The 23,323-nt window shown below is 49.3% G+C and overlaps 1 protein-coding gene across 1 annotated transcript in view; it reads right to left on the bottom strand.

Moving 5' to 3' along the window:
• VPS13B (vacuolar protein sorting 13 homolog B) overlaps positions 1 to 23,323 on the bottom strand; it is a 2,934,705-nt gene that overhangs the window by 2,133,673 nt on the left and 777,709 nt on the right. Inside the window, exon 18 of the mRNA XM_085605186.1 lies at positions 19,273 to 19,407. Coding sequence (XP_085461312.1) covers positions 19,273 to 19,407 — 135 coding nt within the window. The remainder of the gene's footprint in view (positions 1 to 19,272; positions 19,408 to 23,323) is intronic.

Here is a 23,323-nt window from a genome sequence, read left to right on the forward strand (position 1 = left end):
TTTGCCTTTTCTGCCCCCTGTTTGTGCCTCCTCTGCTCATTTCTCGCTCGGTTTTGCCTTTTCTGCTTGTTTCTCTGCACTGTTTTGCCCTCTTCTGCTCTGTTTTGCCTTTACTGCTTGTTTTTCTGTGCTATTCTTTGCCCTCTTTTCTGATTTGACTTTTATGCTCGTTTTTCTGCCCTCTGTTTTATCTTTCTGCTCTTTTTTCTACCCTCCATTTTGCCTTTCTGCTAATTTTTCTGCCCTCTGTTCTGTTTGTTTTTCCGCCCTTGACTTGTGTCTCCTCTGCTCATTTCTTTCTCTATTTTGCCCTTTCTGCTAGTTTTTCTGCCCTCTGTTTCGCCATTTTCAACTTTTTTTCTGTCTTCTGTTTTGCCTTTCCAGCTCGTTTTTCTGTCCCCTTATTTGTCTTTTCTGCTCATTCCTCTGCTCTCCGTTTTGCCTTTCTGCTACTTTTTCTGTCCTCTGTTTTGCTCTCTTCTGCTCGTTTTTCTGTCCTCTGTTTTGCCCTCTTCTGCTTGTTTTTCTGACCAGTTTTCCTTTTTCTACTTGTTTTTCTGCCCTCTGTTTAGCTCTCTGCTGCTTGTTTTTCTGTCCTCTGTATTGCCTTTCTGCTCGTTTTTCTGTTCTCTGTTTTGCCCTCCTTTGCTCGTTTTTCTGCCCTCTGTTTTGCTTTTTCTACTCGATTTCTGCCCTCTGCTTTGCCTTTTTTGCTCAGTTCTTCCCTCCTCTACCTGCCGTTTCCGTCCTCCCCCTGTCTCCCACCTCCCACCACCCAGCACCCCGACCTACCCCTTAGGGCCTACTTAATGGAGGCCACAGAGCGACCCCATTTGCTACAAAATAAAGGGGGAGGGGAACAGATGCTCTCTAGAAGGTTTAACATCGACCTCAAAAGAGATTACAGGGCAACACCCTTCAGTCCTGTATGCAATTTGAATACACACTGACTGGTTTTGAGGTCTGAGGCTGAATGAGTAGGACTCAGTAAGCAGAATTTAGTTAATCAAGTGCGACCCCATTGAGCAGGTCCCATGCCAGCTCCCCCTGCAACAGTTCTCCTGTCCAGCTTGCCCGCAGTCTGCTAACCTCAGCTGCCTGTCTACCTGTTGCCCTCTGTTTGTGCCTCCTCTGCTCGTTTATTGCTCATTTTTGCCTTTTCTGCATGTTTTTCTGCCCTCTGTTTTGCCTTTTTCTGCTTATTTCCTCCTGTCATTTCCGCAAGACCTGGAGCAGGGGGAGCTGGCATGATGGAGACCTCGCACCCCAGCACCCAGATACCCCCAGGTGTGACAGTGCTGCACTCCACAAATGCTGATTCACTGATTTAAGAGGTACTTTTATTTCCTTTTACTTGCATTCCTCCCTTTCTCCCTCCACCTCCTGCAATGCTGCTAGCTCTGCTCCGCCAACCCACCGATTTGTAGCTTGTCCAAGCTGACCCCTCCCCAGTTATATGCCAGAAAAAAAGCACACAAATGTCACATCAAACTGGTTTCAAAGTGCTACAAAAATGCAGATGGCACTGCTCTTCCTGGAGTTTTTGGTGCTGTTTTCATGCGGGTTCGACTCAGCAAACGTCAGCTTGGAGATAAGATAATTAAACAAGTGAGTTTTTTTTCTTGAATGCCTTTAAAGTATTTGTGAGTGTCTAAGATCACAGCCATTACAGGCGCCTTCTAGCATTTTTCATGTTTAGACCACTTCAAATAGATTGCAAGCCTCATACCCGTTTCTGTATGGCGATTATCATTTAATATCGTTATTATTGCTTAATTTGTGCTTTGCCCAGCACTCTAAGTCTTTGGCTAAAATTTCCTGCCCCATTAAAAACAAACTGAATTGTATTTTAATTTCTTGATGGTTTCTGTTTGCTGATAAGGTGCTATTGTTATTTATTCCTGGAAACTTTTTTTATTGCGGCAAGCAGAGTATAATCCCATATTAAGAAAATGGATCACTGACCCTCGCAGTCAGTGCTGGCCACATCATAGCTTTTTTCCCTCTCACTTTCAGCCATGCTCCACAGCAGCCGCACTGCTCTACAACATAGCTAAAAGACATTGACAAAGCCTATAAGCTCTTGCATAGGAGAGACATATTGGCTCTGCCAATACTTGTTTTAGCAATCTTAACTGCATTACAGCATTGTCAAGGTTACATCACTTGTAACACTAGTGTCTTCTATGTAACAAATAAAGAGCCAGCTCCCTAAATATTATTTCATGAGCTATTAGTTTCTATGGCTGGGAATTCAAGAGTTCTCACACCTAAATTAGAAGTAAGATACAACTACTCACAGAAAAAAGCTATGTGAATCTAGACCTAAGCGGCTAGAGCGCACAGAATGTTCGTATCTATTTCGTTCAATTGTCTTAAAGTAACATGGCATGGAAATCTGAAATGTTTCAAGCCCCAGCCCATTAACACACATTATCACTGATGTTTATTGTTATGAATACCATCTTGAAAAGATATTGTGTACTTCAATTAATTTATCTTGTTTAGGCAATATAAAACTGTATATAAATAAATACATTTAATTACTTATAATATATTTACTTACAACCTGTCATTGTTAAGTGTAATGCCTGCTTAATCGTTTCCAACCTGCTCTTTCTGAAATGCAACCTTCCCCCGAGACAGCATTACATGTTAAGCGATCTGACACCCTTTTAGGGCTTAGCATTGCTATGTCAAAAACTATAATCAATTAATAAAATACAAATAAATCATCCTAATTCAGAGCCAATAATAATGTGCTGCGCACAAGGTTAAATTATCTAAGGTGTTATGGCCAGAGAGATATTATTACTAATAAATCTGCTCAGGTATCTAGCCTTCTCTTTGCGGTTACTGCATAAAACTGGTAAGTGATGCGGCTTTCAGCCAGATACAGCCTTTTGAAATATCTTGGAGGCTGCATTAGTACGGTCATGGGTAGAATGTACTTTTTCAAACTGATGAAACAACTTTATGTAAGAGAATGCTAAAAATTAACACCAATATCCTCTAACAAGAGGAAAAGGCTAAATATCAGGTTGCTCTCCAGTGAAGGAGGTAACATGCTCACAAGTCTGAGTCCATGAGAATTACCCCTAAGTCGCAATGTATAGGACTTCCACCAGTTTGACAATCTAATAACATCTCTTCATGGTTAGTGGGGTCTGAGATGATGTTAACAGACACCTCTCACATGGTGCAGAGTTTATGATTCAGAAACACTGCTTTCATTCTTCACAGTCCATCAGAACCCAAGGCTCTATCCAGATCTAACCCGATGGCGATCACTTGATCCCTTTCATTAATAAAGGTGAATGCATTCAATCAATGTTATATGAGCAAGCCTAACTGGAACACAAAGCTGGAAAGTCAAATAGAGTCAATTGATGTAGAAAGAGAGAGTTATTTTTAGGTCCTGGCAACGGAGTCTCTCCTCCTCCTTAGAGAGATGAGGTTGAGGGAAAAAACATAGGCAGTGTGATGCTCTGACCAACATGAACAGGGGTGACCACCTTTGCACACATTTGAAAGACCAGTTTGTTGGGGGAAAAGCTGGTGAATGGAGGGTGAACCGACAGAGCTGAAAGCTGACTGACCCTCCTGGCCAATGTAATGGCCCCCCAGGAAGACCATCTTGGTGGTCAAGAGCCACAGAGTACAGCTGTGTAAAAGCTGAAAGGGAGAACACATGAGAAATATGAGGACCAGATTGAGGTCCAATTGAAGCATCACAGAACACATTTTGTAAACCTCTCAGGAAACAACTGGTGATTTGAACATGGAGGGTTGGTTCAGCAACCACAGGAAAGCCAAAATGGCCAACAAATAACCCTTAAGAGTGCCCAGGACAAGGCCTTACCAGATTAAAGATAAAATAAATAGCAGCAACTCTTAACAGCGTTGCAGAAAGGGGATCCACATGACATGAGGAACACCAGGCCACAAACTTATACCAACGGCAGGCGTATACAATGTTGGTGGAAGAATGCCTAGCTGCCAAATAGACATCACATACCTCGGGAGCAAGATTAAAAACCCTCAACTGTCACAGCTCAATCTCAATGCATGAATGATGATATTTCAACAAGAATTCCCCCTGAAGGGGCAGCCTCATGCTCAGGAGTTTATGATTCCATATTCTACCCAATCCGGAGCCACTAGGATGACTTTGCCAGGTCGGTCCTGATCTACTTGAGAACTCGGGGCAGGAGTGGTATTGGCAGAAAGGCGTACTGGAGTCCTGAATTCCATGCGGACACTCATAGGTGCCCCAACCACGGATACTGAAGGGGCAAAATGACTGATGCTAGGAGCAGCAAGTTAGGGAAAAGCCCAGGGGCCTGGTGGTGGCTTGACGTTCCCAAAACCGCACAAGTGCCGTATCTGCTTTGTTGCCAAACAGGCAGGAGCCATTGAATGGCATGTCAATGAGTGAAGCTTGTACATCCCCCGTAAGCCAATTAGTCCGCAACCAGGCATGGCGGGTGAAGTGCCACCATAAAGGCCATGGCCCTGTCTAAGTAGTCCATGGTGTCCAGTCCAACCTGATGGCGAACTTCACTGCATCCCAACCGTTCATTAAGGCTCGGTTGAGGATGGTGTGGCCCTCTTCGGGAAGCATGGGTAGCAGCTGCACAACAGAGTTTCACAATGCATGGGAGCATCACCCCAAGAGGCAAGCTGTGTTCACACACTGCAAGGCCACGCTGGTGGAAGAGAACATTTTCTTTCCAAAAGTATCCAGCCTCTTGGATGCCCTACCAAGTGGGACAGTAAGGAACATGTTTGTGTTGACCTTGGCTGTGAAGGCCTGTACCAACAGAATCTTCTGGGATAGATGCTGGGAGTGGAATGCTGGGTCTCCTGAGGCGGGGCAGAGTAGATGGGAATACCTTGCAGTGCCAGGGAGTCCCTGGACAGGATTTAGACCAGGCCCCCAGAAGAACATTGGGGAGGGCCTCACTGAAGGGAAGCAAAAGCTCTGGGGAGCACTCTTCTGCATGAAGCACCTATCATGACGGTGGTCTCGACATTGACCGCTGGCAGTTGTACATTCAGGACCTCCACTGCCCTATGCATCACAGTGGCAAAGGATGCTCCTTCCTCCAAAACAGGTACCAGAAGTAAGAGCATGCCAGAGTCTGTCTTGGGTGGTGTCCAGGCAACTGGTGACACCCAGCTCCTTGTACCAGGTGTTATTTTGGTCAGGGTTTCCCTCAAATTGACTACACCCCTCTTTCTTATCACCCCCTCAGGGATAAAGGGCCTGTCCAAAGGCAGCAAATCCAGAGGTTTGGTCTTGATGGCATCTGAGTGGACACTGAGAGGTGTTGAGGTGGCGCTGACTCTGAATTGGAAATGGGTATGAACACGATTGGTGGCAGGATCGGTGCCTGATGTACTGGAGCCGGTGTGGGTGCAGGCCCTGGTTGTGGCGCCAAGCCAGATGCGGATCCAGATTGACAGTCTGGCATTAGGGTGAGCCCGCCAGCGGTATCCTTGCTAAGGCACAAAGGTGTGCCGGAGGAGGTCAGTGGTCCGAAGATGGCGTGCATGGCATCGTAAAATTCTTTTAGCTGGACAGGAGTCACTCTGGCTCCGGGGAACTCAGGCAGCATGGAGTGGGCTCGGACACAGGCTCCGCAGGTGGAGTGTGGGAGCAAGGCTACGAAGCTCGATATTTTGGATGGGGAACCCGAAGAAAACTTTGACTACTTCTGTTTTTTGGACTTAGTCGACTTGGAGAGGGAAGACAATCGTCCTCAGGAACACCTCCGAGAATATCCCGAGATCGACCTTGGGAAAAACACTGAGAAAGGTGTGGAGCCTTCTTGTGCTGCGCCACCCAGAGCTTCATCGCTCATTTGCAAATTGCCTTGGGGTGCTTCGACTTTACACAGACCTTGGGATCGTGCCCCGACCCCAAGCACCAGAGACAGACCAAGTGGGGTTTAGACACAGATAATTGTCTTTGACAATCCCAGCAAGGTTTAAACACTGAAGGTTTAGCAGGTGACATGTTCCTAGAACACTGGGAGCAAATCCTCAAAAATAGCCGAAAAAGGTAGCTTTTTGAATTTGAGCTATTGCCACAGAAAGAAAGGAACTAATGCACAAGTTACTTACTTGTGTAACGATATATATCTGTAAGAGACATTAGTTAGTGATAGATTCCTTACCTTAGAATATCCCCAGGTGTCAGACTGGATCCGGAAAGTTTTCATCAGCAGTACCCCTGCGCGTCAGTAGGCTTCGTCGTACGGCTCCGCGTACGTCGCTGGCGTCGTAGCCGCCGAGATGACGTCGCTACTTAGACGCGCCCACGCGGGCTGACGTCAGTTCTGTACACATCTTTTCCGTGCCAGAAGCGCAGAGCCATGCCAGAGACTGACTACTGGTGCAATAGAACTAGGGCCCTGAAAGGGATGACCTGAACCCTAGAGAACAGTTCGCAGAACAGGGAGGATGGGCGGGCGGTAAGGAATCTATCACTAACTAATGTCTCTTACAGATATATTGTTACACAAGTAAGTAACTTGTACATCTGAAAGAGACACGTTAGTGATAGATTCCTTACCTTAGAATACATACCCAAGCAATACCAACCCCGGTGGTGGGTCTGCGAAGTGAGATCACACCAGAAAGTCACGGAGAACCGAACGGCCAAAGAAGCCGTCTCTCCGGACCTGACTGTCAAGGCGATAGTGCTTAGTGAAAGTATGCAACGAGGCCCAAGTGGCCGCCTGACAGATGTCTTGCAGGGGGACACCGCGTCCCAATGCTGTCGTAGCTGCTGTCGCCCTGGAAGAATGGGCGCGCAGCCCAACCGGATGTTCCTTTTTAGCCAGAGAGTAACAGGCTTTAATGCACAAGACAACCCATTGGGAGATAGTTCGCTTGTGCACAGCCCGGCCTTTCTTGGCGCCCACGTAGCCAACAAAGAGCTGGTCATCCACCCGAAACTGTTGTGTGCGGTTGAGATAGAACGAAAGCGTACCTTTTGGGTCCAGACGGTGAAGCCTCTCCTCTTCTCTTCTCTTGAAGGGTGTGGAGGCGGAAAGAAAGAGGGCAGAGTAACAGTCTGCCCGAGATGAAAGGCAGTGACTACTTTTGGTAGAAAGGAGGGACGAAGCACAACCTTGTCCGGATAAATCGCCAGGAAAGGAGGTTTGCAGGAAAGAGCCTGGAGCTCACTCATCCGCCGAGCGGAGTTGATGGCCACCAGGAAGACAGTTTTCAAAGTCAATAACCGCAAAGGACAGTTATGAAGAGGCTCAAATGGAGCGCACATCAGGTATGTGAGAACCAGATTCAAGTCCTATTGAGGCATCACAAAAGGAATAGGAGAAAAGGTGAGTAATGCCTTTGAGAAATCTATTGACAACTGGGGTCTTGAAAAGAGAGGGGTGATCAGGCAACCTAAGAAAGCCTGAAAGAGCAGAAAGGTAGCCCTTGATAGTGCCCAAAACAGAGCCCTGCTGGGCCAAAGGAAGGAGGAACAATAGGACCTCAGAAAGAGGGGCAGCAAGAGGATCAACAGATTTTGCTGTGCACCATGCCACAAACTTGTTCCACCGACAGGCGTATACCGTTTTAGTGGGGGGGACGCCTGGCTGCCAGAATCACATTACAGACTTCGGGGGATAAGTCAAATGGAATCAGCTGTCGCTGCTCAATCTCCACGCAAGGAGGTGGAGGCTGGACAGGTTCGGGTGAAGGACCGACAGGAGATCCTCTCGAAGAGGCAGTCAGATCGGGGGATCCACGCACATACTGAGTAGCTCAGGATACCAAACTCTTCGAGCCCAGTCCGGTGCCACAAGAATGACTTGTGCCCGGTCGCGCCTGATCTTCTTCAGCACTCTGGGCAGAAGTGGTATAGGTGGAAAGGCGAAACACAACAGACTGCAACTCCACTCACAACGAAAAGCGTTGCCTACCGAGTGCCGCCTTGGAAACTCCAACGCGCAGAACTGCTGACATTGCGCGTTCTCTTCGGTGGCGAATAGATCTAACCAAGGTTCTCCGCACTGCTGAAAGAGACCTTGAACCACCTCCGAGTGAAGACGCCATTTGTGATCCAACATGCACCTGCGGCTAAGTTCGTCCGCCCTGGCGTTCAGGGTACCTGCCAGGTGTTGAACCACCAAGGAAATGCCTTGACGTTTCAGCCACGTCCAGAGACATAGAGCCTCCTGACATAGGGTCCACGACCCCACCCGCCCTGTTTGTTGCTCTACCACATGGCAGTGGTGTTGTCTGTGAAAACCTGCACTACTCTCCCCTTGACAGAGGGAAGGAATGCTTTGAGTGCAAGTAGGATTGCCCTGAACTCCAAAAGATTGATAGAGAGATTGGACTCCGCCGGAGACCAGAGGCCTCTCATCTCCGCCTCTCCCATGTGGCCGCCCCATCCCAGGAGGGACGCGTCCGTCACTAGTGTGTGCTCCACAGGGAGAGGGATCTGCCGCTGACCCAACGCTGATTTGTGAGCCACCACTGCAAGTCCTGTGCAGTGCCCACCGAGATCGGGACGTAGTCGGACAGGTTGCCCCGATGCTGCGTCCACTGGAACTTCAGGTCCCACTACAGAGCCTGCATATGCCACCTGGCATGATCGATTAGCAGGATGCAGGAGGCCATGAGGCCCAGCAGCCTCAGTGTCTTCCTGACCAAAACCCAGGACCAGGGCCGAAAGATCGGAATCATAGCCCGAATATCCCGGACTCGCTGTTCGGGTGGATAAACCCGAAACTGCGCCATATCCAGAACCGCTCCGATGAAGAGCAGCTTCTGAGAGGGAATCGGGTGCGACTTCGGCACGTTGATGGAAAACCCCAGCAAATGCAGGTCGTCGGCCATAGTCTGGAGGTGGGAGACGACTGCCTGGGGCAAATCCGCCTTCAACAGCCAGTCGTCGAGATAGGGAGAAGACAGAAACCCCTGATCTACGCAGATGAGCTGCGACCACCGCCATCACTTTGGTGAACACCCGAGGGGCGCTGGTAAGGCCGAAAGGGAGCACGGTGAACTGAAAGTGCTCATGGCCCACCGTGAACCGTAGGTAATGCCGGTGGGCTGGCTGGATGGGGATATGAAAATAAGCATCCTGCAAGTCCAACGCTACCAGTCAGTCTTGCGGGTCTAGGGCAGACAAGGCCTGAGCAAGCGTGAGCATCTTGAACTTCTCCTTCCGGAGGAAGCGTCTGACGTTCCGGAGGTCTAAGATAGGGCGCAGACCTTTGTCCTTCTTTGGAACCAAGAAGTAGTGGGAGTAACAACCACGACCTACTTCTGGCGTCGCAATGCGCTCGATGGCCCCCTTGGCCAAGAGGGCCTCAACTTCCTGCTGGAGAAGTGCCAAGTGTTCCCCCGACACGCGGTGGTACTGAGGTGGCATGGCTGGAGGGGTAGATTCGAAGGGGAGGGAGTAGCCCCTTCGGACTATTTGCAGAACCCCCCTGTCCGAGGTTATGGAGCGCCAGTGGGGAAGGTGATGGCGAATCCTGCCACCTACTGGCGTTAGGTGGGCCTGAAACACTGGACTAGGAAGGTTTAGAGGCGGCAGGGGAGGTGGTGGACTGACCCGTCCGCTGTCCTCGGGACCCACCACGGCGGGTCCCACATCCGCGGCTGCGTGGAGACTGCAGCTGCGCAGGCTTGCGGGTCCGAAAGGAAAGCGCCTGGGCGCCCCGACCCTGACCCTGACCTCGAAAGGACCCAAAAGCGGACCCTGAGGGAGTACGCGTGGTGGCGAGACCCATGGACTGGGCCGTAGCCCGAGAGTCCTTAAAGCGTTCCAGGGTGCTATCCGCCTTATCACCAAAGAGGTGTGTACCATCAAAGGACATGTCCAACAGGGTGTTCTGGACATCCCCGAGAGAAGCCAGTAGTTCGGAGCAAAGCATAACGACGGAGCGCCACTGTGTGGAAAGTGCCCTACCGAGAGAATCAGCCTTGTCAAGCCCACAACGAATAGTACATTTTCCAGCATCTCTCCCTTCGGTAATGGCATGGGAGAGAACCGCCCGTGCTTCCACAGGGCATTGAGGCAGCACCTGTGCCACAGTGTCCCACACAGAATAGCGGCCTAGCAGGCACGCAGTATTCACCACCCGCAACCCTGAGCTGGCAGATGTGAAAATCTTTTTCCCAAATTGCTCCAGTTTCCCAGATTCCTTGTCCGGAGGAGCAGAAGGAAATGCACCCAGCGATGCAGAACCCTTGACAACCAGACTCTCAGGCATCGGGTGTTGTGTGAGAAAGCTGGGATCGCCCGGCGCTGGGCGATAGCGGCGTGCCACACCCTTGTGTACCGGAACTCCTGTGTTAGGTTTGATCCAGGTGCCCAACAGGATATCAGTTAGCGCTTCATTGAAGGGCAGTAAGGGCTCCGCAGAGGAGGACTGCGGCTGCAGGACCTCAGTCAGGAGATTGATCCGGATAGGTACAGAAGGGAGCTCGAGGTTAAGAGCCTCAGCTGCCCTACGCAACACCACCAAAAAAGTCCCAACCGCCTCCGTGGCCACTGAAGAAGGGGACAGAGTACCTGGGTGTGGAGAGAAATCCAGATCCACTGGGCCCTCCACATCGCCTTCCCATTCAGGCTCATCCTCGCATTGAGCTGCAAGAGGGTCCTCAGACACCTCCCAGTACTCCCCTTCGTCCACCGGTTGCTGAAGAGGCCGGTAAGGACGAGGTGCCCTGGGAAATGGGATAAACTCCCCTCCAAGAAATGGAAGCCGAGGCCAGCGTCGGCGCCGAGGCCAGCGTCGGCGCCGAGGCCCGAGCCGAGGCCAGAGGCGCCGCAGGGTATGGTGCCGGCACAGCTGAGGCCAAAGGAGGCGGCACGGAGGCAAACCCTTCCGACGGATCCGCGGAGCCCGAAGGCGCTCTGGAGGGACCCGGCGGGGCAAACAAATGACACAAGGCAGACATGAAGGCCTGCACCTCGTCCGAAGTTGTCTGCGGGCCCGGAAAGGGCGGGTAGGCCGCAGGCAACAACGGAGGCTCCAACGGAGCCACGGGGAGTTACCGCCTACCCCCTCCACCTCGTCCCACGACCGGTGAGGGGTAGAGGAAGAGCTACGTCACGTCGTGAGGGTCTGATACCAACATGTTTCGACGGCAGGGCTTACAGGACTTAAACCCGGGCATCCCTATTGCACCAGGAGGCAAGTACACGACAAAACAAGTTGTCAGAAACCAAGTTAAAACTTTTAACTAGGGGTACCGCTCTCTCTCGGATCTGCGCTGCTGCACGGAAAAAGAAAGAACTGACGTCAGCGCGCGTGGGTGCGTCTAAGTAGCTCTGACGACATCATCTCGGCGGCTACGACGCCAGCGACGTATGCGGAGCCATACTACGGCGCCTACCGACGCGCAGGGGTACTGCTGACGAAAAGTTTCCAGATCCAGTCTGACGCCTGGGGATATTCTAAGGTAAGGAATCTATCACTAACGTGTCTCTTTCAGATGTCAGAGCGCCAAGGTGGCAGATATATGGGCACCACAACGTCACTTCGAACGCAGAGGACGTCGACGAAGAGCAGATTGACACTGCCTAAGTACTGTTCAAGATTTTCCAGATACAGTCTGACGCCCGGATAATATTCGAAGGTGAGGTGTATGAGGTTAGACGACTATCAGAATCTGTCCAGTAGTAAGGCTTTCAGTGCCAGGCGAATGGCCCGCAATTGCAACAGACTGACATGGAGGCGGGTCTCCACCGGAGATCAAAATACTCTGATCTACACCTCTCCCAGATGACCACCAGATGCCAACAGTAATGCATCTATCATCACTGTCTGCTCTGGGAGGGGCAGGGAGAGGGGTCTGCGCCAGCCCAACTGAAGTTGAAAAACAGTTGCAGGTCTTTTGCAATGGCTTCCAAAACCATAATAACCCTTCTTCAGTCTTGGCAACAGAAGAAGGATGCGGGTTACTTCTGAGGAGTGCGTAATGCTTTTAGGGAACCGGGCGCTACATGAAGCTGCCTTCAATTCCTCACCATATAAATGCATTACATTTACTTTTTTATATTGCAAGTTGTATTTCTCTTTTACCTATTGCCCAGATGTAAAAAGCTCACAAACAAGGAGTTGCAATTTACACACCTACAGGTTTGAATATTGATGTGGAATTTGCGATGCAACACATGTATTAATAGGTCGCATTGTAAATTGCACCTTTGGCAGGGGTTGCAACACAATCTGTCAACTGAATATTTACTAGGCATCACATAATTTATGACCCCTTGTGAATGGCTGCGAATGCAAAAATGTTGGCCTGCAAAGGACAACAGGCCACCATACTTCCATCAGCGTACCCAAATGTAAAACATAATTTATTTATTTTTTAAACTGCCCTTGTCCAATAAAGCAACAGATATTGCTTATTAAATATATTTCCCATTTGGGAATGTAAGAGGGGGAGCAGGCAAGCTTCCTTAGACAATTCTACTCCCCTCGAGCGTACCCAACGGACAAGTTACTTACCTTCGGTAACGCCTTATCTGGCAGAGACATGATCTAGCCTCAGATACCTTACCTTTGAACTTCCAGGTGTCGGGCTGGATCCAGAAGATTTTTTTCAGCAGCACTCCTGCGTGCCGGTAGGTGGTGTCGGTCGACTCCGCGTGACATTGTTGCCGTCGTGTTTGTCATCGTCGTGACGTCCGCGTCATCAATATAGCCACCACTCCGGCACGCTGACGCCAGTAATTTTCACGACTTTCCATGCCAGAAGCGCAAAGCCATGAAGTGACTGACCATGGTGTGTTAAAAAATGAACAGCTTGGGCCCTGAAAGGAAACATCCCTCACACTTAACAAACAATTCCTCAGTGCAGGGAGGATGGGTGGGTCGGCAAGAAATCTGCGGCTAGATCGTGTCTCTACCAGCTAAGGCGTTCCCGAAGGTAAGTAACTTGGTTCATCTGATAGTGACATCTAGCCGCAGATTCCTCACCTTTGAACAGATACCCAAGCAATACCATCCCCGGAGAAGGGACTGAGGAATGGCTTACACCAGAAAATCCTGCAAAATAGAGTGCCCAAATAGGCCTTCCCTGCGGACCTGAGAATCCAGGCAGTAGTGTCAGGCAAACGTGTGCAGAGATGCCCACGTGGCAGCTTGGCATATGTCAGAGACTGGAACACCATGCTGGAGAGCGGTGGTGGCCGCCTTAGCCCTGGTGCAATGGGCTCTAAGCCCTTCAGGAGGATCCTTCTTCGCTATGGTGTGACAAATTTTAATACAGAGGATGACCCATCAGGATATAGTCCTCTTCTGGACAGCACAGCCTTTCTTTGCACCCATGTATCCAATAAAGACTTGGTCTTCCACCCGGAACGCTTTGGTTCGATCAAGGTAGAACGATAACGCTCTTTTTGGATTCGGACGATGGAGACATTGCTCTTCCTTGAAAGGATGCAGGAGTGCATAGAAGGTGGGAAGGGTGACCGACTGTCCCAGATGGAAGGGTGTTTCCACCTTAGGCAGAAAGAAAGAATGTCATAGTCTGGAGTACTACACCAGTGGACCAATCAGAGGGGCTCATCAGTGACACTGGAAGGTAGCGGAGGGAGCGACATGTCTGACGGGGGGGAGGGGGGGGGGGGAGTTGGAGAGGTCGGGGGCGGGCGGAGGGGGTTGAGTTAATTTGTTATTTCTTGCGGAGACCTCTAGTGAGGCCTGGTAGGACACTGTTGACCAGGATGCTCTGGATGGGATTTTAGGCCATGCCTAACTCGACACTAATGCAGTGGGGGAGGACTGGCAGACTAGTAAGAGGGTTATGGGATGGGGGGGCGCTCCTCCTGGGGACCTCGATACCACAGCTACAGAGCGGGGTAGAAGCATGGAGAGATCTAGGAACGGCCCTGCCTTATCGAGAGGATGATAGAGGGGTACCGATATACTGGAACCTGATCAGGGGGGCTTGACAGGGGCCCTGGGGAGAGAGATTTTTTTAGGTATGTCCCACCCTGCAGTGATCACTGTAATGTATTGTGTATTGTATTTTGTCTTGTCGTAATAAACTTGCAATAAAGTTTGTTTAAAAAAAAAAAAATAGTCTGGAGTACTACCTTGTGCGGAAAGATCGTCAGGTAAGGAGGCTGTGAGGACAGTGCCTGCAGTTCACTCACTCTCCTGGCAGAGGTTATTACCACTAAAAAAGCTGTCTTGATGGTGAGCAACCGCAGAGGGCAGTTATACAGTGGCTAAAATGGCGCACACATCAGGAAAGTGAGCACCAAATTAAGGTCCCACTGTGGCATGATGAAAGGTGAAGGGGTTACAAATGAGTTAACCCCTTCAAAAACCTATGCACTAGAGGAGATTTGAATAGAGAGGGCTGATCAGGCAGCCGAAGAAAAGAAGTAAGGGACGAAAGGTAGCACTAGAAGAGATTTAAATAGAGAGGGCTGATCAGGCAGCCGAAGAAAAGAAGAAAGGGACGAAAGGTAGTCCTTCAAAGTGCTCAGAGCAGAGCCCTGCTGGGCCAAGGAAAGAATAAACAGAAGGACTTTAAATAATGGAGCAGATAAGGGGTTGACAAACCTGTCTGTACAATATTTACAAAACTTGTTCCATCTGCGGGGGTATACTGATTTTGTGGAAGGACCCCTAGCGGCCAAAATAACCTCACAGACTTCGGGAGGGAGGTCAAAAGCTGTCAACTGTTGCCGTTCAATCTCCACACAAGCAGGCGGAGAGAGGACAGGTTCGGGTGGAGAACCCTCCCCTGACGCTGCGACAGAAGATACTCCCGAAGCGACAGCCTGACCGGAGGATCAATGCTCATGTCCAGAAGCTCGGGATACCAAACTCTCCATGCCCAGTTCGGAGCCACAAGAATAACTTAGGCCCGGTCAGTCCTGTTCTTCTTGAGCACTCTGGGCAGGAGTGTATGGGCGTAAAGGAGGCCTGAGCTCCACTTGCTTCAAAAAGTAACATTCCAACGCGCAAAATAGCTGACATTTCGTGTTCTCTTCAGAGGCAAACAGATCTTACCAAGGCTCTCCCCACTGGTTAAAGAGACCTTGTGCCACCTCCGGCTGGAGACACCATTTGTGGTTCGCAAGGCACCTTTGGCTGAGCTCGTCCGCCCTGGCGTTCAGAGAACCGGCCAGGTGTTGAACAACCAGGGAAACGCCCTGACGTTCCTTCCCTTTATCAACGGCAAAAAGGCTTTCAGTGCCAGCCAGATTGCCCGAAGCTCCAACAGATTGATTGATATGGAGCTTGGCTTCCGCCGGAGACCAGAGTCCTCTGATCTCCACCTCTCCCAGATGGCCACCCCAGCCTAGCAGGAACGCAACCGTCACTGTGAAGTCTGGGCGGGGAAGGGAGAGAGGTCTACCCTTGAACCAATCGTGGTTCGTTAGCCACCACTGCACGTCGTTCACAGTGCCCTCTGAAATCTGACCAGGTCGGTGAGATTTCTTCGATGATGTGCCCATTGTAACTTCAGGTCCCATTGCTGAGCCCCCATGTGCCACCTTGCATGGGTCACTAGCAGGATGCAGGAGGCCATGAGGCCCAACAGCCTCAGTTATTCTCACCGAAATCCAAGATAGAGGCTGAAACATTGGTATCAAAGCCTGAATATCTTGCACCATTTGTGAGGACAGGCTCGAAACTTCACCGTGTCAAGAACCGCCCCAATCAAAAGGAGCGTCTGAGAGGGAGTCAGGTGTTACTTTGGCACGTTGATAGTGAACCCCAGCGAATGCATGGGGTTCGCCATAGCCTGGAGGTGGGGGACAACTGCTCGGGGCGAGCCCGCCTTCAACAACCAGTCGTCAAGATAGAGGAAGACTGGAACCCCTGATCTCCACAGATGGGCTGCGACCAACACCATCACTTTTGTGAACACCCGAGTGTCACTAGTGAGGCTCATGACCCACCGTGAACCGTAGGTAGCGACAATGTGAAGGCAGGATGGAGATATGAAAGTAAGCATCCTGCAAGTCCTGCGCTACCTTCCAGTCTCCTGGGTCCAATGTAGACAGGACCTGAGCAAGAGTGAGCATCTTGAATTCCTCCGTTTTGATGAAGCAATTGTGGGCTCTGAAATCTAGGGTAGGACCAAGGCCTTGGTCCTTCTTCGGACCAGGAAGTAGTGGGAATAGCAATCACTGCCTACTTCGGGCCCGGGAACCCTCTCTATAGCTCCCTTGGCCAAGAGAATTGAGACTTCCTCGCGAAGCAAGGCAAGGTGATCTTCCGTCAGCCGATCGTACTTTGGAGGCATGGATGGAGGGGTAATCTCGAAGGGGAAGAAGTGGCTCCTTGGGACTATTTGCAACACCCACCAGTCGGATGTAATGTTTTGCCAGTGGTGGGGATGATGGCGTATCCTGCCACCGACTGGTTGAGAATGATCCTGGGGGATAGGACTAGGAAGGTTTTGCGGCAGAGGAGGGGATGGTGGCTTGGCTCGACCTCTGGTTTCCTGACCCACGAGGCCATGGTGAACCGCGTCCACAGGCCACAGAGGTTGATGAACTTGCAGGGCCCTCAGGCTGGGGTAGGGTTGGTGCTGCTGGTACGCTCTTCCGCAGCCACGAAAGGAGCGAAAACTGGATGAAGCCCTGGAGGTGGTAGTGAGGCCCAAAGACGTGACCGTGTCCCTTGAGGCTTTAAAGCGCTCAAGGGTAGCATCCGTCTTGTCTCCGAAGAGACGGGAACCATCAAAGGGCAGGATGAGGTTGGCCTGGACATCAACCGAAAAACCAGATGTTCTCAGCCAGGTGTGGCGACATACTACCAGCGTAATGGAAATCGCTCTCCCTAGTGAGTCCGTCGTGTCCAAGCCACATCTGATTGTGAACTTAGCTGAGTCCCTCCCGTCTGATATAACTTGGGAGAATCGAGCCCAGTCCCCCCTTACGAGACTCTGGGCAGCACATACGCTACAGTATCCCATATGGAATGAGTGTAATGGCCCAAAAGGCATGCAGTGTTCACTGACCGCAATGCTAGGTTGGTGGAAGAAAATATTTATTTCCGAAGTTCTCCAGCATCTTGGATTCCCTGTCCGAGGGTGCGGAAGGGAATGCGCCACAAGAAGTGGCAGCTTGGACCACCAAGCTTTGGGGGATGGGATGGGTGGTGAGGAAAGTTGGGTCACTGGGTGCGGAGCGATGGCGACAGGCGATCGTCCTATTCACAGGAGCCCCCTGTGATGGGTTTGGACAATGTCCCCAGAAGGACGTCAGTCAAGGCCTCATTAAAAAGGCAGTAGGTGTTCTGAACATGAGACCCCATTCTGCATGACCTCTGTTAAAACATTTGTCTTGACTGCCCCTGTAGGAAACTGCAGGTCAAGGCCCTCCGCAGCCCTACGCACTACCATGGCAAAAGATGCTCCCTCCTCCGTAGCCAGGGTAGGAGGGGAAAGCATGCCAGTGTCTGGGGAGGTGTCAAGACCACTTGCTTCACCCACTTCCTCATATCAGTCCATATCTTCTTGTTGCTGTTGCAAGATTTCTAAGGTATCCTGCTCCCCCTCCCAATCCTCTTCCTCCATTCCTAACCCTTCCGAATAGGGCAGAAAAAATGGCATGGAGCCGTACGGCTCTGGTCTCAGAGGATGCCCAACCGGCTCAGTGTCCTCAGGAATGAGGATAGGGGAGGCGCCACCGGTGGGGGACGCCAAGGACCTCTGCGCCGGATATGACACTGGGGAAGGTCAATGTGGAGGTGCGACCGGCGTCGGTCTGGAACTGGGAACGGGTCCAGTCAGAGGCCGGAGCCACCAGCATGGGAACCACAGGGGGCCCTCCATTTTCTGAGCCTGCGGGGACCAAAGGCACGGCAGCAGGGTCAGGCTGCCCAAATATGGGGCCATTGTGGCATCATAAAATTCTTTCTGTTAGGCGGGGGTAGCTCCCTGCCCCGTAAAGGGAGGGAAACACGGACCCGACCCAGGCACCTGCTCCGCAGAGCTGGGCCTCGAACGCCAAGGTTCCTCCGCCACGTCATACGTTGGGCAGGGCGAAGTTGAAGCACGCTTTGACTTCTAGTGCTTCTTGAGGTGCCTCTTACCTGACTTCGACGACTTCAACAAAGAGGATTTAGATTCACCACAGCGGTGCTCGGACCTTCCTCTCAACCGAGACCTGGACCGGGACCAAGACCGACGAGGTAACCTCTGCGGTGCAGGATGCCGGGCCACAAGAAGCTTTAGGGACCGCTCCCTCAAAGCCTTCGGCGTCATGGCCCGGCAGTTGGAGCGCGACTTGGAGCCGTGGTCACGCTCCAGGCACCAAAGACAGACCAAATGGGGGTCGGTGACCGACATGGCATGGTGACCGGCACCACACGGCTTAAACCCCGAAGTCTTCTTACTCAACATGACACACCTACACACCAACGAAGTTGACAAAATGTCGAAAAAAAGTCTGTCAAAAAATGACAGGGGGTAGCTTTCTTCAACGGATCGGCGCTGATAGAAAAGAACTGAAGTCAGCGCGCCAGAGTTGACGATGCGGACATCACGACGCTGATGAACACAACGACGTCACGCGGAGTCGACCGATGCTACCTACCAGCACACAGGGGTACTGCTGAGAAAAATCTTTCGGATCCAGCCTGACGCCTGGAAGTTCAAAAGGTAAGGAATCTGCAGCTAGATGTCTATTTCAGATAAGATTATCAAAGAGGAAGTGTCGAGATTTCTGTAACTTTTTAATGGTTTGCTACTGCAATTGTGGTAAAAAACCACTGAAACATACCGTTGCGAATTGCAATTAAGTGAGAATGCTTCTTTCATGCCCACCCTCATAAATAACATTCTTAAAGCCAATTTTGTGAGTTGGAAAAGCAATGAGAGTCAGAACAGTCATTCCAGCTCACAAAAAGGATTTAGTACATGACCCAACACCATTTTGCGGTGGCAAGTAATGCGAGTTTGCAAATAGTACAATTGTTTAGCACATCGGGCCCCAAACACCTTGCATATGAGCAAGTGGTTTCTAATGGGTTGTGTAGGAGATTTTCACAAGTTTGGGGAATTTATGCAGATATGTTAATTCATAATTATGCCATTACTATCTTAGCTTATGTTAGCTCTCGAACTACACATCTTTAATGAAGAAGAATTTTCTATTATCCAAGCACAATATGAATAAATAAAAAAATAAAATAAACGTCATAGTAACAATGAGTAAATTCTGTTTTTTGCAGCTCTCCCTGTAAAAAAACAAAGCCAATTCTCATATGTAGGCAATAAAGGTTTACACGGGCCAGCTGCACATACCTGAAGCTTTGGCACAGATCTTTATTGATCCCACGGTCCCGGAGGCACATTTGACCAATGATGTGCTGCAGTACTTCAGTTCCACGTTCTGAATTGAACCTTCAAGAGTTGGCAAGGGATTCTTAGATTTCACACCTAATAAAAAAAGAAAACTGCAAATGTACTAGCCAGTTGAATTAAAATTATTTTAAAGAGTCGTTCACTAAGGCTTATAAAAGTTATTATACTTAATGATGCACATCAGCTAAATCATTTTGCTGTATTTTGCGTATTGAATTCCTGTAAGCAAATTACTCCTCCTCTGTCCTTTTTACACGCCGAGACGAGGACGATAATACCATTGTTAAATGCACTGTTTTCGAATTCTAGCTTTTTGTTAGAAAAATGACGTCCTGAGGCATATGGCTGGTAGTGCTTCTGTTTTTCACAGCACCAACTAAACAACAGAAGTTTCTCTCAGATGCTGAACTTGAGTGAGGCATTACCAAAATTAAATAGGGTGAGAAAAGAGGAAGCACTGACACACAACACACAGGCAGACATAAATACAGTAAGCACACAGTAGAACAAGCTCGAGGGTAATGCACACACACCAACATACATGCATGCACCCATGCCAGTAGACATGCAAGCTGTCTGAAAATGTTCTAATTTCATGTAAGCAGTGACTAACCCGAAGTGGGGGTATTATTCACGGATGCCGGTGTAGTCACTGAACCAGGAACCTATCCTATATCTCACTGATGGCATCCAAGGCTTCAGAAATGCGTCACGTTTGCTTCTGCTCTGTGAAGAAAGGATGTGGCCAAGCAGCTCGTGCGAACTGCTCCTTTTTGAGTGGGGCAGACTGAATGGTATGTTGTGAGGGCTTAGTTTCGGGGCGCTGAAGCAACATCCATGGTGCATGCTGCCATTCACCACCACGGTCCTAGTGCCTGAGGTACTGAATAGCCAATTCACTTAATTTATGCACTTGACTCTCCCAGCGTAATGAGTCAAAGAGTGAAGGCTTACTCCAGGAGTTGCTAGAAGGTTTGTAACTCACAGTATGACCTGATAATCACTAACAAAAAACTCAATGTAGTTATTACATTTGAAAATAGGACTTAATTTAAGTATACAACATATAAAGCAATAAAAAAATAGCAACACCAAGGCGGTGGAACATTCTCTGAGAAAAGATAGGACACCAGGCGGTTTCACAGAGCTGTTAGAAGCTACCGTTCACTGTAACATGGTGCCCTATGAACAATTTTACCCTATGAGGAATGGCTGGCAAGTTCTCAGCTATCTTTGGAAACCCCTGCTTCTCAAGAATTTTCTAAAGAGTTTACAAACCTTTGATCAATAGAGTACATGAGTAAGGCAGAATGCTAAAATATATCAAGCCTGCTCCAATAACTTTGCCATTGTCATAGTTTCTAAGTAGCACACTTGGTGCAAAGGAAGACAACTAAGTTCATCAGAAACGAGATCCTGAGAATATGCCAACAATATCCCATGAGTCTCAGTACCCAAAAGCCTTCACCCAAGTGAACACGGCCTACCAATAACAATAAAATGATGATTCAAAGTGCCAATGGACTCGTCTTTAAAGGGCTGATGTCTGATTAACAGGGCCATTAGACTTGGGCGATTAGCGTCCTTGCTTGTACAGCTTTATTTTATAACAGGGAGGATAACGGGTCATGAAATTGGGGTAAATCCTCCGGTACCTCGGTACCAATTTTCACCAACCTCTATCTTGAAAACAATCGTCTCCAAACTGTATTTGGAGTGGGCAGGTGCACGTACAGGTCGTGGGCACTTGATGTAGCCACTAGATCTCCAGTAGTCACCTGCAATGTAGGGCAAGGGCCATCAGTGCAATGATACAACAAAAACTCTGGAACCATAATGAGCTATAAAGATAGTTTAAATTGTTCCATAAGCAATATAAGCATACCCATTTAGAAATGTACTATCCTAATATTGAGCGAGCAGTGAAGTAATTATGACGCTCTTGGGCTGGTATAGGGTTGATAAGCGCCCACACAGTCAGAAGGTAAAGGCCAATGCATACTCGCTGCATGATGCTGTCCTACGATGATTTATGCTCTTCCTGGCCTCCTGGATGCAGCAAATGTATTTGGATTGTCCAAACAGCTAGCTGCAAGATCTCTTGACTTAAGGACATGCTTACTATCTTAAGCCATTCTCCAAAATCGTTTTGGACAGCTGCACCTTGCACTTGCTCCTCTTGTGCTGTACAGCTGCAAGTTCAGACATTTTCAGTGGTAGTCATATTGGGTACTATATTAAAAATCATAACCCAAACCAAACAAAGCAAAAGGCCTCTTTGCAGGATTTTATCCATGGCTTTTCCCTAAGGGGAATGGTCCTAAGCCCAGTTGCGAAAGAAAGAGGGTTATGCAGGTGGCTAGCTACTCCACCATGTAAAAAAAAATCCTAGCTACAGAAACGTCACCCAAAAGAGAACCCAACCATGGGGAGAGAGGAATCTCCTTGACACCTTGTGATGTAAGCCAAAGATCCAGGGAAGCCACAAAACTGATCCACCTGCTTTTGACCAAGACCATCACCATCACCATCAGGACACTGAACATGAGGATCATGCACGAGACAGGCAAGACAGCCCAAGTGGCAGCGGAGATGAAAAACTACAACCTTGCTCTACTTGGCATCAGCGAAACCATATGGACATAGTCCAGAGAGAAAAGACTTACTCCAGGAGGAATGCTGATGTATTCTGGACATGAGGAAGAAAACGCCCCACACATTCAGGGAGTAACACTTATGCTACTGCCAGCAGCCAACAGAGCTCCGATTGGATGGGAAGCCCAGAATCCAAGAATCATCACATCGACCTTCTGCATAAAGGAAAAGAGGATTAACAAGAAGTTATCCAGTACTATGCACCTACAAATGACAGCGCAGAAGAGGAAAAAGAAACTTTTTACATCAGATTCCAGCCCATCCTCGAGAAATGCCCTGAGAAGGAGATCACAAACTGATGGGGGATCTCAATGCCATGATTGGAGGAGACAACACTGGGTACAAGGAAGTCATAGGTAACGGTGGCCGTGGTGATATGAACGAGAATGGGGAAAGGCTTGCAGATCTCTGCACCCTGAACAGTCTGGTGATAGGTGGCAGTGTATTCCCACACAAAAGAATACACAAGACAAAGTGGGTGTCGCCAGAAAATTCAGCAGAGGATCAGATCGACCATGTCTGCAGTCAAGAAGTTCCCGAGGTCCCTGGAGGATGTGAGAATTATGCGAGGAGCCAACGTAGGGTCAAACCATCACCTTGTCATGAACAGGCTGAAGCTAAAGCTGAAGAAAGCATGGATGGAACCAACAAACCGACACCAGCAATGTAACACCACCATCCTCAAAGATGTACAGAAAAGGAGTGAATACTCAGTCACCCTCAGAAACAAGTTTCAAGTCCTGCAAGAACTAGAGAACAACAGTGATCCAGTAGAAAGTCAGTGGGAGAAGATCAAAGGAAAAGTGACATCAACCTGCCAGGAGATACTGGGTACCGAGAAACACCAGCATAAAGAATGAATCTCCACAGAGAATGTCCACAAAATCCAAAACAGAAAGGAGAAAAAATCTGCATTCAGCACCAGCTGTACAATAGCAGAAGAGATAAAAGGTCAGGGTAAGTACACCGAAACCAAAAAAGGAGCAAAGAGAAGCTTAAGAGCAGACAAGTGAAGATTTATCCATGGCCTTGCCACAGAAGCCCAAGAAGCCGCATGCCATGTAAACTCTAAACAACGCTACGAAATAACAAGGAAACTCCAGCAGATACAGCAAGCTAGAAAGACTTGTTGAAGACACAGCTGGAAACATTATCATGGGTAATGTAGGCCGACAACGAAGATAGGTGAAGCACTTTGAAGAACCTCTAAACCAGACCGTGTCGCTGTCTACACCAGACATACAGCCAGCCGACAAGGACTTGCCAATCGACTGCAGCACACCAACTAAAGAAGAAATACTGCAAGCCATCAAACATCTGAGAAATGGGAAGGCAG

Source organism: Triturus cristatus, chromosome 5_1, assembly GCF_964204655.1.
Source record: "Triturus cristatus chromosome 5_1, aTriCri1.1, whole genome shotgun sequence".
Lineage (NCBI taxonomy): Eukaryota > Metazoa > Chordata > Amphibia > Caudata > Salamandridae > Triturus > Triturus cristatus.